This window comes from Onychomys torridus, chromosome 8, assembly GCF_903995425.1.
Source record: "Onychomys torridus chromosome 8, mOncTor1.1, whole genome shotgun sequence".
Classification (NCBI taxonomy): domain Eukaryota; kingdom Metazoa; phylum Chordata; class Mammalia; order Rodentia; family Cricetidae; genus Onychomys; species Onychomys torridus.
Window position 1 is genome coordinate 50453807 of NC_050450.1, and position 16449 is coordinate 50470255.

General features: G+C 43.8%; 1 protein-coding gene across 1 annotated transcript; it reads right to left on the minus strand.

Annotated features, from left to right (window-relative positions):
• Nucleotides 1-126: 126 nt before the first annotated feature.
• Nucleotides 127-16428, minus strand: Zswim7 (zinc finger SWIM-type containing 7). The gene is made up of 5 exons (XM_036198232.1): nt 16292-16428; nt 11979-12000; nt 8705-8807; nt 2593-2697; nt 127-1287 (listed from the first exon to the last, which is right to left on the minus strand). Exons 1-5 carry the CDS (start codon nt 16365-16367, stop codon nt 1171-1173), a joined length of 423 nt encoding a protein of 140 aa, XP_036054125.1. The 5' UTR covers nt 16368-16428; the 3' UTR covers nt 127-1170.
• Nucleotides 16429-16449: the final 21 nt, after the last annotated feature.

The window sequence follows — 16449 nt, forward strand, 5'->3', positions numbered from 1 at the left end:
TTTCTTTGGTTTTTTGAGACAGGGTTTCTCTGTGGAGCTTTGCACCTTTCCTGGAACTCACTTGGTAGCCCAGGCTGGCCTCGAACTCACAGAGATCCGCCTGCCTCTGCCTCCCGAGTGCTGGGATTAAAGGCGTGCGCCACCAACGCCTGGCTTGTATTTGGCTTTTTATCAGCAGCTGTTCACTAACAGTTTGTGTTTGGGGCACAACCGTGCTTGGGGGTGAGGGAGTGGTGTCTCTAGGCTGTGAAGTCACCTGTTCCAATTGTCTGCTTCTTCAGGTCCTAAAGGGTGAGTACTTAGAGAGACGGGGAATTCCCGACCTCTGGCACTGTGGCTGTGGTGGCTTTACCTCTTAAGTCCTTTTCCTGGGCTACAATCTGTCTCCTCTCCAGAGTTATCTTCTCATTGGTCCGTTCTTCTCTGGGTCCATCTCATCTCTTCTCTCCAACACTGTTCCTGGTACCTAATCTGTTTTTCTTTCTCATGTGAAATTCCTAGAATGATCTAGTTCCCTTCTGGGCTTTAGTTATGTTCCTTATCCTGCTATAGAAGCCTAGAAATGCTCACAGAGCAAACCCCACTCTCCTGTTCTCCACAGCACTGCTCCCAGTACAGCCCTGTAAGCTGCTCTGACACCAGCACAGGTGAGCTTACAGGAGAGCATCATCATCTTCCCAGTCTGAGCAGGAGAGCCCCATCTTCTCAGTCTGAGCAGGAGAGCCCCATCTTCTCAGTCTTGCTGCTATTTAGCCATAGGTCTGCTCTAGTCCCTTACTGAGGACTGATTTTCTCATTTGAGCTTGCTCTTACTCAGTGTGGTCTACCATGCCATCTTCACAAAGTTACTAACACTTTAGTAATCTGATCTAGGTGCTGACACAGCATGGCTTTATTTGAGTCAACAATACTGAATTGTACCCAGGGACGTTTTTACCTGTGGGCCTCGGAGGCTGGATCGTGGTAAGATCATAGAGGGCTCTTAACCACTCATGAGCCCTCTGCAGCCTAGAGTGCCGATCCAAAGCCCATCCTGCAGCCTATGAGGGCAAAGTGACAGTGACAAGTCCAAAGTGTATCTTATTCCTCCTCCGCCTTGTGAACCATGAGATGTTGAGCGAATTTCCTGATAGGCTTCTGTCTGGAAAGACAATATTCCATCTGCATCTTTCATGCTTCTTGTATCTTCTCCATCAATAACAGGTCTGTCAGTTGCTTGTCTGACACGCTGAGCTGCTGGCAGTTTCTCATAACCTGACTAAGATAAACTGCCAGGAGATGCTTACACTGGAATATAAAACACAGACCTGTTAGGAACAAGCAGGATCATGTTTGGCAGCCTAATCAGGACCTCTCCTATCCCATGCAAGGAGGAGAGTGAAACTTTGCCATGCTTTCAGCTGGTTTCATCCTCGCCTTCAGTGTGGTTACAACAATGGTTGACAGTCCTTGAGGCACTAGACTGCAGTGTTCCTCACAGGTGAGCTCGTGCAAATCTATTCACACTTCATTGTAATGAGCATGCAGAGCCCTACTCCACTCTGACCACTGCTGTCTTCTGGGGTGGGGAAAGAGCGTGGGGAAAGTTCTCACATGTATACAAATGTAGGGGATAACCCCGTTAGACCTATGACACAGAACACAGCATTGGGTCCTGAGAGGACCGTGGTTCAAGCACGCCATTTTATAGGTGAAATACACCACACTAGTAGCTAGTGGGTGTATGAATAGAGTTGCTCAATTTGGCACCAAATTCTCAAGATGTTTAAACTGCTAACAGCATAAGAAAGTGGGGGAGTTAGAAGGGGGTTTGAGAGATGTCTCAGTGGCTAAGAGTACTGACTGCTCTTCCAGAGGACCAGGTTTCAATTCCCAGCACCCACATGGCAGCTCACGACTGTCTGTAACTCCAAGATCTGACACTCTGACAAAGACATACATGCAGGCAAAACACCAATGCAAACAAAAAAATAAATTAATCATTACAAAAAATATTAAAAAACTAAAAAAGGGAAGGAATGAAGTGGACTCTATTGTTCTCTACTTCGGCAAGACTAAGGACTAACCACCTTCTCTTAGGAGAGGAGGATAGTGCATTTCTTTATATCCCTTTGGAATAAACAGTGTGGAAACATGTGCTGTCCTTACTTAATGCTCTGAATTCTGCTGGACTCACAAAAGGCAGAGGTGTAGATGGAGGTGTTCCTGCTCCACAAGAGACTGAATGTGAGGCCAAGCCACCACTACAACCAGTGAGATGGTGTGTGAGCATCTTTTATTTACTTCTCTCTCTACTGGACCATCTACTTCCCCAGTACTCATTTCCAAGAGTACCTTGCTGTCCCCACAACCTCCTCTACAACCTTTTAAATAAAAAAAACCAGGAAACTGATGAAGTACCAAAAATGACATTGCATTTCAGGAGGCTACATCCGAGGGTGACTAAGACAAGGCCAATAAACCACAATTTCTCCAATTGAGGGAAATACCCATTCTGTGTTAAACCACCCCCCTGAAATGTATGTGGCACTTAAGGTCTGAAATGAGGCTAGCCTTTTCTCTCCCAATTTGTGTGCAGGAGCCCATTCTTACCAGCAGACTGTCACCCTTCCTTAGCACTGAGAAGGCAAACGCTGGGCATGAGCAGTAGTGACAGGAAGCCAGGCATGTGTATGTTTTACCGGAACTCCCCAGCACCTGGGAAGAGAAGGACAGACAGTGTTAGAAGGTTTGCTCCTGGTACAACTCCTGACAATCCATCCAGTGTGTGAGAGCTGCTGCTGAACACCACTGTGAAGAACTGCCCTAGAGTTTGTACAAAAGGGGAAACGCACATTTTCTTTCTGCAGTGTGCAAACTCTTATCTCTTCAGCTTTCTAGGACTTCACACAGTTTTAAACACGCTTCAGTCTAATTTTCAGCCTTCCACACACACAGCCTCTTATTCTCACGTGGTGCACAGGTCTCAGCCTGTAGGGGTTAAAAAGAAGTGAAGAGAAAACCCATGTGCATTTTACTGCAAACCTTTAGCCCGGGGCCTTAGACAGCACACAGACATTTGTTTCTAAAGCTACTGTTATGTTCCCAGAGGGTAAAATTGGTAGGGTGCTTAGGGAGGCAGGAACAGGGCAGCTCTCGGATGAAGGACCTAACGAGGGTGTGAGAGAAGCTTCTGAGTGGGGAGAATAAATAAAGTGGAGTCTTATGAAAGGGATGACTCAGCTGCTCAGGACGGAGGTCCCAGGAAAGGAGGCAAGTTCAGATCTGCCTACTCATCCAGCGGGATGGAAGGAGGACACAGACATGTGGGTGTTGGTGAGAGGCCCAGTACAACAAACACTCTTGGTGACAGTCGAAAGGAACACAGAGGAAACGTAAAGGGAAAATAAGATTTGCCTGTGGTGTGATTAGACCAGTTTGTTGGAGAAACCACTCTACCACCAAGTAGTCAAACATTTCCTATTAGAAATGTTTGCTATAGTTTGGATTCTGAATGTCCCCCAAAGGCACATGTGTTAAAAGCTTGGTTGCTATCTCCTGGTTCATTTGGAAAATGGTAGAACCTTTAGGAGATAGGATATAGTTAAAGGGAGTTAGGATGCTATGGGCATGTCGTTACAGGAGATCCTGTCTTTGCTTTATGGCTGCTGGGTGAAGAGGCCTTCTCAGACTCCTGTTTCTGACGTAATATGTTGTAACATACTGTGCTGGCATAGGCCAGTACAACAGGGCCCAGTGACCATGGATGGAAACCTTTGAAACTGCTAGCCAATATGCTAGCCAACCAGCTCCCACCTTTACCTGGGTACTCTTGAGGAGTGAGGGATGAGAGATTTAGATAGAAGGACTGAGGGGAGAGAAACAGATAGAAACACAGGACAGCCTCGGGAGGGCCTGGGTCCTTATCCACTGGCCCAGAACTTCATTCAAAAGGGCTTTTTATAACAATGCCAAGGGGTGAGGCAAAAGACCTTCCCCTTGCTAGATACAGCCAAGTGCATTCCCTTCAAAACACCTGTTACCCAGGCCCATGGTCCAATCATCCTCTTGTGCAGCCCTGCTGGTAAAGCAAGCTCAGATCTCATTAGGAAACCTCTGTGGGCTCCCACACCAATAGAAACCTATTCTCCTTTACATTGGCTTATGCCACATACTCATTATCGTCATGAACACTAGCTAACATGAGCTGCAACTGAGAGTTAACTTCCAAATAAAGTAGAAGATTATTATCATCAAAGGGGAAGTACAAACATTTCAGTTGCTTTACAATAGACTATCATATCTGAATTTACCAGAAGGCTTTCAAATTAAATTTAGGCTTTAAGATGGCAATCTAAATGAAAAAGTCAGGATTTGTTAAAATTATTATGTCAGCATTCCCAGAATTCTCTGCCCCAACCTGAGAACAAATAACAGGTAAGGCCTTAACTAGAAGAAATAATAGGTTCAAGTGTTGTGCTTCTGTTTGTCTGTTTAGTGCTTAACATAATACAGCTTTTCTGGTAATTGTTGACTCAGTCAGCAGAATTCCATGGGAGATTTGAGATGACTAGGAATGTCCTTCTACTATATCCATTAAAGACTAGACTTAGTTTAAATCCGGTATTAAAAACTACGCCTTACATATTTCCTGTTCCAAGCATGACACCCCGGCACTGAGTATCAGTAGTTTCCCTAGTGAGTCTAGAAAGATAATGGACATTAAAGATGACTGCTTCCCACTTTATCCTAAAGAAAACTCATCGGCATTCAACAGGGACTTGGATAATCACTGGCTCTCCAGACTACCCAAAGAATAGAAGACCTTCAGCGTCCTTTCTTTGTTTGGCTCCCCTGTTTCTTCTCTCTAGATTTAGACTTAAAGAGGCAAAGCCTCCAGGACTTGGATCCATCACAATGCTTCCTGGATTATGCTGAATCAAAGTCTGGTGACTTAGGGACAGGGATAAGTTCTACAGAGGTTCCCTTGCCTTACTTTCAAAGGCTGTCTGAAATTCAAAGTAAACTGGTCAAATCCCTGGGGCAGTAGATACTCTAAAGACAGTAAGTGCTTTAATTTGCTTCTTCCTTATCTAGCAGTTGACAACTAATGAACCCACTAATCAGGCAAAAATCTGAGTTAGAAATGTCAGAACTGGAAATTGACCTTCGGAGTAATTTAATTCAGTGTCTTCTCTTCAGTGGAAGAAGGACTCTCTCTTACAGGAACTGCTCCGAGTTCTTCCACTCAGCATAGGCTGGAATGTGCCCTCACTCACCCCCTCCATTGAGGTTTTTAAAAAGAAACAAACAGGAAAGAACACACTCAAGACCAGGACTGGACTCTCAGGCATCTCACTGGAAGAAGTCTGTAGTGACTTTGGGTAGCTTGTAAGGTATGACCTCTAACCACCTCAGGCCCCCTAGGCTATTGCATTTGGGGAGCTGCCTTTATTGTTTCCTGGAAAAAGGGCTTATCATTCCAGTCCTGATATAGACTGGCTCTGTGAGCTGTGTTAGCTCACAGAATGTGAGTAGCTCAGCAGAGATGTTAAAAACTGTAGCGTGGCTGAGCGGTCATGGCACACGCCTTTAATCCCAGTACTCGGGAGGCAGAGGCAGGCGGATCTCTGTGAGTTCGAGGCCAGCCTGGGCTACAGAGTGAGTTCCAGGAAAGGCGCAAAGCTACACAGAGAAACCCTGTCTCAGAAAACAAACAAACAAACAAACAAACAAACAAACAAACAAACCTGTAGCATGCCATGCTCTCAAATGTTCTTCAGGAGGGCTGCTTCGGAACTGGGATCCTGAGTGTGGATGTTCAGGAGTGGAACTGCGGCTGCCTCCTGTGGAGGTGCAGTGAGGTCTAAACCTTGTTCTCTAAGTCTTTCAGACTGCCAGCACTTGGCCTCCCCTTCCTCAGTGAGCTCCAAGGGTCCACAAAGGGCTCAGGTGGCAGCAACGAAAGAGTGACTTTACAGCAACCACACATCACACCTGGAGGACAATGCAGTCGTCACCTGCGCTGACCTCGGGGGATACGCTGACCCATGGCAATATCGAAGCTGGGTATCGAGGCAGCATCTGCTTCAACTTCTGTCATCTTATACAACCCAGGAATTAAGGCAGAGTCTCACTGCATGACCGTACAGTGCACATAAGCTGATGTGAGGGTGCCAGAGGTCTAACCTCACTGCATGACCATACAGTGCACATAAGCTGATGTAAGGTGTCAGAGGTCTACCTCATTCAATTCAAGTCAAAGTTGAAGCTGGCAACCACACATCTAGGGAGTCTATTTTTATGACAAAGCAACATAATATGATAAAGGATATGACTGACAACCATTAAGAAAGTCATATTGAGGGGTTGGAGATTTAACTCAGTGGTAGAGCACTTGCCTAACAAGTGCAAGGCCCTGGGTTCGGTCCTCAGCTCTGAAAAAAAAGAAAAAGACCAAATAACAAAGAAAGTCATACTGACAAAAATAACTTAAATTGTTTTAACAAGAGCTTTAAATTTTTAGCTAGTAGCCAGATCATATAATTAAGGGACAGCTAGAAGTCCACCTCGTCTAGTCAAGTATTATGCTGATAATGGAGCTGAGACCAAAAAAGTTTTTTTAACTTGACACTTAAAAAAAGATTTATAAGGCTGGGTGGTGGCCCACACCTTTAATCCCAGTACTTGATAGGCAGAGGCCGATGGATCTCTGAGTTCGAGGCCAGCCTGGTCTACAGAGTGAGTCCCAAGATAGCCAGGGCTACACAGAGAAACCCTGTCTTAAAAAAACCAAAAAAAAGGAAAAAGATTTAAATTCTTTTTATTTTATATATAGGAGTGCTATACTTGTCTATATGTTGTGTAGCATGTGCCTGCTGCCCACAGAGGCCAGAAGAGGGCACCAGATCACACAGAGATAGAGTTATAGGCAGTTGTGAGCTGTCATGTGTCATAGGACTAAACCTATGGACTAAACTGAGCCATCCCTCCAGCCCTGAAACCAAAATCCTATGATGAAAAACCATGGGCAAGACTGGAAGGGTGCTCTAAGTTTGGTATAGTTTAAGTATATACAGTACAAAAAGATAACACACAAGAACAAACTGTGGCCCAACCGATGATTCCTCTATAAATCCAGCAAGAGATAATCGCCCTTGAGTAGAAAAGTGCTACCCCAAAACTGTGAACATATCCACACTCCATTTTCTTAATGAGGAAATGCATGATGATCTGCCAGGTCAACGAAGGTCAACTACAGAATGGAATGGCAAGTTGATTCATAAGCAGACATACATATTTGTCAAAGCAGGCTCTGTTCAAGTCATTCTCTCTCTAAGAATTAACTGGCACTTTCTTTTAATAAAAGTTGCTTTAAAAAAAAAAAACAACAAACGAAAAACAAAAAACAAATAGTTGCTGACTTGGTCTCAGCTCTGAGAAGTTCACTAGAAGACAGAATTCAAACAATGAAAAATGTCCCTACCCACTGATAGTGTCTTTCTTAACTCTTCTAAGCCAAACGCAAACTTGGCTCACCACAGATGCCCCTCTCCTAACTGCAGCCATATTTACCACTGTCTCAGGGAGCTAGCCTGGGGAGTAGGTGGCTATGCTGCCCTACTGATTTTATAGTCTGTTTTTCTAGTCTCATGTTGTGAGTCTGGCAGTGTGAGGCAGCCAGATTGACTGTTACTTTACCCTTTGCATTTCAGCTTCTTATAAAAGAAGTGCTTTGCTTTTGTTGAGAAATATCAATAGCATAAACATAATAAGAGTGGCAGGAGACCGTCACATCACAAACCTATTGTAAGCCCCAAGGGGCAAACATTAAGTCCATATAGATTTCCTGAACTCAGGAGTCTGACTCATTATAAATACTTCTGACAACAGTTTTGAAAGATCAATGCTGACAAGATTATTCTGTACATATGGAATAACCTCAAGGAACATTTTGGCCTTACAGACTATGAACAAGATGAAAATGTCAATAAACGTGCACGAGTGTGTGTGCATGTGCACGTGCATGCACACACTCCTGCATCCCCCTTTATCAACAAGAGAGCAAAGGTTGGTATACTCCATTAGACAAGAAAAGAACCTGTCCACACCACTGTTAGTTCTATACAGTGCTACTGAGTAGAAAGAATCAAGTCATATTTATCTTTACTTTCTAAAATGCCTTTAAGATAGTATGTTAAATGCAACAAGCTGATATAGAAAGATCAAATATACACCATCTTTTATACAGAATCTAAAATAGTCCAGCTTATAGAAGCAAAAGCAGAATAGTGGTTACTCAGCATTTTAGGGGTGGAGGAGAGGGTGCTGGGGAAATAGTTAAAGAAGGAGACACAAGCTCAAGAGATTTACTAACTACACTAACAAGATTATTGCAGACTTGAAAATTTCTAAGAGAATGGGTTTTTAAGTGTTCTCATCATAAAAAAAGTAAGTATGTAAGATAGTTTGAGATAGCCAGATATGTCAATACATGAAGTTATTTCATAAGGTACCATATATCAAGACATCATTTTGTATGTCATAAATACATAGTTTTTGTGAATTTAAAATAAATACAAATCTTAAATAATGATTATGTTAACTTTACTAGTTGGGTCCAGGATGTCCATACTTCATGTTGGTTATCAGCTTCTACAGAGACTATCAATAGATTTACGTCCTAAGGGTTTCTGCTTGAGTGTCCCCACCTCTAGACTTCTACCTGGTAAACACGCCTTCCACTGGGTGATGAGATTAAAGTGACAGACTCTCGATCAACTAAGTCCAAGGCCTGGATAGCCGACGAGCCAAACACAAACTTCAGCCTAGGGAATACAAAAACACTGGATTAGAAGGCTCATTCTGAGTCACCCCAGGAACTTGACACAAAGGATCACAGTCCTATCTGTGTGTGTGGGAGGGTGGTGGTGGTGGTGGTGGTGGTTGTGGTGGTGGTGCTGCTGCTGCTGCAAACTGAACCCACGGCCTCACACATGGTATAAACAAGCACTGTACCACTGAGCTTTGCCTCGGTCTCTGCATCCTCATTGTGCGTGTTGTTCCTCAAGTGCCATCCACTTCTTTTATGGATGGTTGCTAATCAGTCTGCAACTTGCCAGGAGGCTAGCGCTGTGATTGCCATCACACCTGGCTTTTACGTGGTGCTGGGATTGAATTTAGGCCTGTGCTTGCAAGAGAAGAGAACCAACTGAGCTGCCTCCCCTGCCCAATCCTCAGACTTAAAAAATAATTTTAATTTGGAAAACATATTAACAAAACCCATGGACTTGGGTTGGAGAGATGGCTCAGCAGTTACGAGCACTGGTTGCTTTTCCAGAGGACCTGGGTTTGAGTCTCAGGACCCACAGGGCAGCTCACACCCATCTGTAACTTCAGTTCCAAGAGATCCAATGCCTGTCTCTAGCCTCCGTGGGCACTGCATGCATGTGATGCACAAATAAACATGCAGACAAAACACCCATACACAGAAAAAACTAAAAACAACCAACCAATTACACCAAATCCATGGATTCACTTGTTCCCTAGGATAAGTGTTAACATCTTGTCCATTTACTTCAGATTTGTGTGTGTGTTTTAAAATAAAGGACTAACTATGCTATTAGAGATTTGAAAAGCTCTCTCCATACTTCTTTATAGAGCTGCCACACATCCCTCCCCTTTGCAGCCCTGCGGCAAGCACTCACTCACTCTCTTCCCTCTCTCTGAGCCTCCCTCCTTCCTCTCCACCCTGGCTCTGGAGACTGAACCTAGGGCTTCAGACATGCTCAGAACATACTCTCTCTCAGGACTATATCTACAGCAGATCTCATGCTAATTTCTGGTTTCTTTCCTTTTTAGTGTTTTTGTATGTTATTATACATGGAATGACGGTGTATGTGTACCTATGCACATACAGCATGGCTTATCAAGTTTAAAATATAACAGGTGTATTGCTTCATTTCTCTGTAAACTAGTCTCACACATAACGTTACTAGGAAGAATTGAGAAGGAACACTTGAGTTTCTTATACCAAATACATGAAGATTTATTTAGTCAACAAAAATAAGGAAATGGAACCCACTAAAGAGCCTCTGAATCAGAGAAAACCATAGTTAGCTTCAATTATTTTAAAAATGGCTTTGTCTACTTTATGACTTCTGTGAATATTTCTCAAACACCATGAATATTCTTTTATTACTTTTGATGGCTATAAAACATCTCTACTGTAAAAATGAATCATTTTTACTCTCCCTAAACTACTTCTGAGTAGATGATTTCCAGGTTGTTTTGTTGTCATATTCAGCACTGGGTGAATCTGCTCCTTGTAAAATCTTTATGAACAGCATATTTACTTTCTTGGGAGACATTCTTACAAGTGGAATACCCAGGTCAAAGACTATGTATGTTTTAAAGCCATGTTGCCAGTTGCCAGGTGTGGTGGTTCACATTGAGAATGGCCCCCATAAGTTCCTATATTTTAACTGCTTGATCCACAGCTGGTGGAACTATTTGGGAAGGATTAGGAGGTGTTGCCTTGTTGAAGGAGGTGTGTCACTGGGGGTGGAGTTTGAGGTTTCCCAATGCCATTCCCAATTATACTTTCTCCGTGCCTTGTGCTTTCGGATCATATGTAAGCTCTCAGCCACTTCTCTAGCATCACGCCTGTCTCCTTGGCTGCTGCCATTCTCCCTACCTTGACGGTCACAGACTCACCCTCTGAAACGAAAAGCAAGCCCCCATTTCAATGCTTTTTTCAATAAGTTACCTTGGTCATGATAGTTTGTCACAGGAGTAGGAAAGCAGGGATGACACCAGGTTACCTCCTTCTGTTTCTGCCTGCAGGGTATTACTTATCCCTTTCTCCATATTTTGTTAATGTTTTTCCTATGGTTGCTAGTTTTACAGAAAAAAATTATCTTTACTTTGCATTTTAAGATTATTAGTAATATTTATCATTTCCCCTAAAAGTTTTTGGCTATCTGCATTCTTTTATTTGCCTATTTTCTATTATTTATTTACTTTAAAAGATTTGCTTTATTTTATATGTACCTGCATGTGTCTGAGTATATGCGTGTACACTGTACTACAGATGCCCATGTAGGTGAGAAGAAAGGGGATACGAGGCTTTGTGAACTTCCTGATGTGTGTGCTGAGAACTGAACCAAAGGCTCCTAACCACTGAATCAGCTCTACAAATCCTTAGGTTTTTTTCAGTTTTATTTTTGTTTTGAAACAAGGTCTTGCATAGGTCAGACTGACTTCAAACTTCCAGTGTAGCTGAGAAGGACCTTGAACTCCTGATCCTCATGCCTGCTACCTTCCAAGTGCTGGGATTACAATGTGCCATTGCTGTAGCATAATCCTTTTGTACACTGTAAATATGTACTGCTCTCATTGTTAATAAAAAGCTGATTGGCCAATAGCTGGACAGGAAGAGATTGGGCAAGACAGCCTGAGACAGAGAGAATGCTGGGATGAGGAAGAAGGGCAGAGTCAGAGGAGTCGCCAACCAGACGGAGCACAGGTGAGTCAAACAAAATGGGATAGAGGTAAATACCGTGAGCCTTGGGGCAGCACATAGATGAACAGAAATGAGTTAAACAGTAAGAGTTATTGGCCAAGCATTTGTAATTAATATAAGTCTCAGCGTGGTTATTTGGGAACCGGCTGCCAGGGCAGGAAAACTCCATCTGTATGCCACCATGTCTATTTTGTTTATGTTAACGTTAAAGAAAATGTATGTGTGTGGGAGTTTTGCCTACATGCAAGTCTGTGCACCATATGTTTGCAGTGCCCACAGAGGCCAGAAGAAGATACTGGATCTCCCAGAGCTGAAGTTATAGGTGGTTGTGTACCGTCTGAATGGAACTCTGGTCCTCTGGAAGAGCAGCAAGCTATGATTCTATTCTTATTTTTTAAAACCAAGAAATGTACTGAAAGGATTTGGCTCTTAAAATGCAGTAACCTTTTAAAATCAAACAAGAGTATGTACTTACGATGAGAGGTGTTCATCAGGAACTATAAAACAGGAAAGTTAATCATGTTAGACTTGTGGATACTGACATGAAGCTTTTATAATCACTATAACCAAATCACCACATAAAATGTAACAGAACCTTATATCCATCCTACTCTTTCCCCAAACCCCACAGAAACAACAATAAAAGGATTTATTTACTTATTAAAACAATCATTAATTCCCAAGGATAAGAAAGGCAGGGGAAACAACAGCTAAAACACACTGCAAACATACAGAGTGGAATATCACTTCCCAGAGCCTAGCCATCTGGATCTGAAGCTGATGGTAGGGGGAACCAAGCAGAAGTCTGATGCATATTCCAGAACCTACTACCTTCCTCCATAAGCCCTCTCAAAAGAACCCTCACAAACTCATGACACTGGGTGTCTATGGAAACGGGATCAGGCAGGGACTCTAAAATAAGACACTGAGAATGGTGTAAGAAGAATCAGTCCCAACGGGCACAGTGGTGCCCACCTTTAATCTCAACACAAAGGTAAGCTTATCTCTGAGCTCAAGACCAGCCTGGTCTACATATTGAGTTCCAAGACAGCCAAGACTATATAGACCATATCTCCTCCTCCTCCTCCTCCTCCTCATCATCATCATCATAAATCAGTCCCAGTTCCTTTTTTAAAGTTTTATTAATGAGTTATTTATTTTTATTTTATGTGCATTGGTATTTTTCCTGCATGTATGTCTCTAGAAGGGTGTTGGGTCTCCTGGAAGTGGAGTTACAGACAGTTGTGAGCTGCCATGTGGGTCGGGAGAATTGAACCCGGGTCCTCTGGAGAGCAGTCAGTGTTATTAACCTCTGAGCCATCTCCAGCCCCAGTTCCTTTTTTAGCTGTGGGTGGCTGTTGCTCCCTCAGTCAAGCAAGATGACTGCCGATTTTCAAGAAAGGCTCTAATAGAGGATTTCTGGACTAGGAGAAAACACCCAAAACAGGAGGGCTTGGTGCTCTCTTCCCAACATTGTTCTTTTAAGATAAGCAATCAGCCCTCCTCTTCCCCCTGTACCACCGGAGCTTTTCTCCCAGGCTGTCACCTTCTGGGCAGGAGACTCACTGGGCAACCTGATCAAGCCAACAGGAAGTAACAATGGAATGGATGCTCCAGCTAAGAACCCAGTAAGAACCACAGTGACATTCATCACCTTGCTTGAGTCTTCTCCTCTTAAACATGACAAGCAAGAATTATCACAACAAAGTACAAAGAAAATGAAAACAACGTAAGAAATCCATCGAGAGGAAACACTAGTCAGAGGGAAAGTTCTAACACCTATTACTAGTATCAGAACAAACAAGCAATAATAATAAAACAGGCATGAGGGGCGAGGTTATTTTCAGCAGAAAAGTATAAATTAAATATAACATCAGAAATAAAAACTTCAAAGAAAATCTGGAAGATACAGTTGAAGGAAGTTCCCAAGAAGCAGAGGGACAATGAAAGACACTCCATAACCTAGTGATAGGAATACTACAAAGAAAAAACCCAAACATCTATCAGGTATGTCAAGAGAGCCCACATGATGGTAAACAAAACCAGGGGCAGGAGAGATGGCCCTTCTGTTAAGACAGCTTGCTGCTCTCAAAGATGGCTGCAGTTTGGTTTCCAGCACCCAGACTGGGTGGTTCTTACCTGCCTGTACTGCCAGCTCCATTGATCCAACCCCTCTTGTAGCCTCTGGGGGCTCCCTCACACATGGACATGGACACATGCAGACACACATTAATAAAAATGAAACTTGAACAAAATCTTATCAGAAGATTTGAGAACCTGGGTCATAAACAAGTTATAACTGACTCTCTGCACCCAAGGGAATCAACATCTGTGGACTAACACGAGGTGAAAAATTGAGGGGCAGGAGCAATGGCTCAACAGTTAAGACCAGAAGAATGTCCCAGTGCCCTCACAGTCCAGTCCAAGGAGATCTGATGCCATCTTCTGGCCTCTGAGGGCACTGCAGCCACATGATACAGATATATTCAGGCAAAACACCCATACACACAAAATTTAAAAAAAAAAAAAAAAAAAGAGGGGTTGGGGATTTAGCTCAGTGGTAGAGCGCTTGCCTAGCAAGCACAAGGTCCTGGGTTCAGTCCTCAGCTCTGAAAACAAAACAAAACAAAAACAAAACAAAACAAAAAAAAGACAAAAAAAAAAAAAAAAAGAAATTGAAAAGCCAGATGTACACCAGTAACTGAAACTCGGACGGCTCAGGCATGAACACTGTGAGCTCAAGGCTAGCCTGGGCTACAAAGAGAACAAAATGAAACAGAAACCAGAACTGCCAACACCCCAGCTCCCCCCCCCCCCCCAACCTCTACTAAACATGCCATTCTTCTGTCATTCTCTCCTAAGCAACACAGGGTAACATCTACCTGCACAGCATTGACGCTGCACAGGTCAACTTTGCGAGCAGTCTAGAGTTGACTTAAAGCGTATTAAAGTAAAGTACAGAGGAAGGTGAGTATGGGTTATATGTGATCTTACAAAAGGAACCTGCACATCAGTGATATTCACAATCAGTCCTCCATGGATGCCTACGAACACCTGCAATTCAAACACAGAGAAAATAAAGGCCACCGACAAAATTCAGGAACAATGCTAGATGCAGAATGCTAGATGATTAGGGAATAATGCTTTCAGATGTCTGAAGAAATGTTTCCAACATTAATACCTTTCAATGAAGTGTGAGAGTAGAAAAACCTTTTTCAGACATTCAAAGCCTCAAAAATACAGTTCTTGCCTCCTTCAGGAACCTCCTTAAGTATGCACTTCATAAAATGAAACAGGAAACAACATAGAAGTGAATAAATAAGAGGAAAGAAAATGGTAGAACATGCTAAACATAAGACTCCAAATGGTTAAGAGAATTCCCAGAACCGTAACAGTAAAGGAAGATCACAGAAGCCTGGTCAGACACCAGCCAGTCCAAACCAGGCAAGTCAGCAGGCTCTTGGACAAATTTCTTTAGGAAAAATGGAACTGATAAAATGTCTTTTAACCTTAGCATTTTGAGTGGAGATTTGTAACAGTGGCAAAAATTTTGAGGTTTAAGTAAGCATACATAATGTAAAAAACTAAACAAGCATACAAAGCTAAGCTCGGGGAGACCAAGTTACACTGGAAAGTAAACCAGTAGCTTCCTACACGGCTCAGCTGCTCAGCTCCAACAAGTTCACACAACATGCACATGCAACCTGGACTTTTCTTCTGCAAAGTTACCAATGAAGAACCAAGATTTCCAAACAGCAGAAAATGTCTCTACTGAAAGTACGCAGGAATCATGAATCTATTCCTGAGCTAGGGGCGTCAAGTGCCCGGGGGGTTGCCCCTCAGTTGTCGGTACATGGATTAACCCATTCTCACCAACAGCCCGGTACCGGCAATGTTTCTGTAAAGCTCAGAACATCTACGGTCCAATCCAGGAAGCACGAGCTCACAACAGACTGACACCCTCACTACTTTTCTGGAACCAAAACGTGTTTGAATACCTGGATGGCTGAATCTGAGAACATTATTTTTCTCACCCCTTTAAAGCAGTAACTCAGACCCTTTCACAGAGCCCAATGAATGGATAACAGCAGCTTTGAGCTCTTATTTGACTTATTTAGAGGCGCCATTTTTGGAAGAGTGCTGATTAACACTACATTCTACAAGAATCCTGCCCTGCCCTCCCCTCTCCCCTTTTAGAGACAGTCTCCAGTAGCCAGCCCATCAGGCCTAGCACTATGTAGCTGAGGCTGACTTTGAACTTCTGATTCTCTTGTCTCCATTTCCCAAGTGCGGAGATTACAGCCTTGTGCCTGGTCTTAAGCGGTGGTGGTGGTGGTGGTGATCCACGGCGGCTCAAGGCACGCTAGGCAAGCAGTCTTCTAGCTGAGCTATCTAGTAGATCCTGCTACACCGATTGGTATGCAAACATCGTCGCTTGGCCATTTCGTTGAAGACGGGCATGGGGCGCCCTCTGCTGGCCACAGGGAAAAAGTATTTTTCAACTGCTAGGTGTTTAGGTTTTGTGACCCTGGAATAGTTTTCTAAACAAAGTATACGAGAGTATTACGTTTAAACCTTGCACCACGGATTGTCTACGCTTCTGCCATTCCGAATCCCTGGCCCTTGCCTACTCCTGGGGTGTACGCAGCAGCTCTCTTCCAGCACCCGGGGTTCCCACCGGCCCGCTCGTCACTCCAACTCCTGTGTTTAGTGAAACAACCTAACGAGCACAGGCTTTAGAGGCAGAACCATGCGGGGTAAGAATAAAAAAAGCCCGCGGGGCCGTACTTGTCGCGCCGTCCCGCACGGCGGCGGCCATCTCGCTCAGGAGCTCCTGCACGACCTCCGGCAGCGTGGCGGCCATGGCGCGCGGCCCGCGTCTCTCCTCCGCGGCGCTGCGAACTCCACGCGCGCTCCGGGCCAGGGGCGGGGCGGGGCGGGGCGGG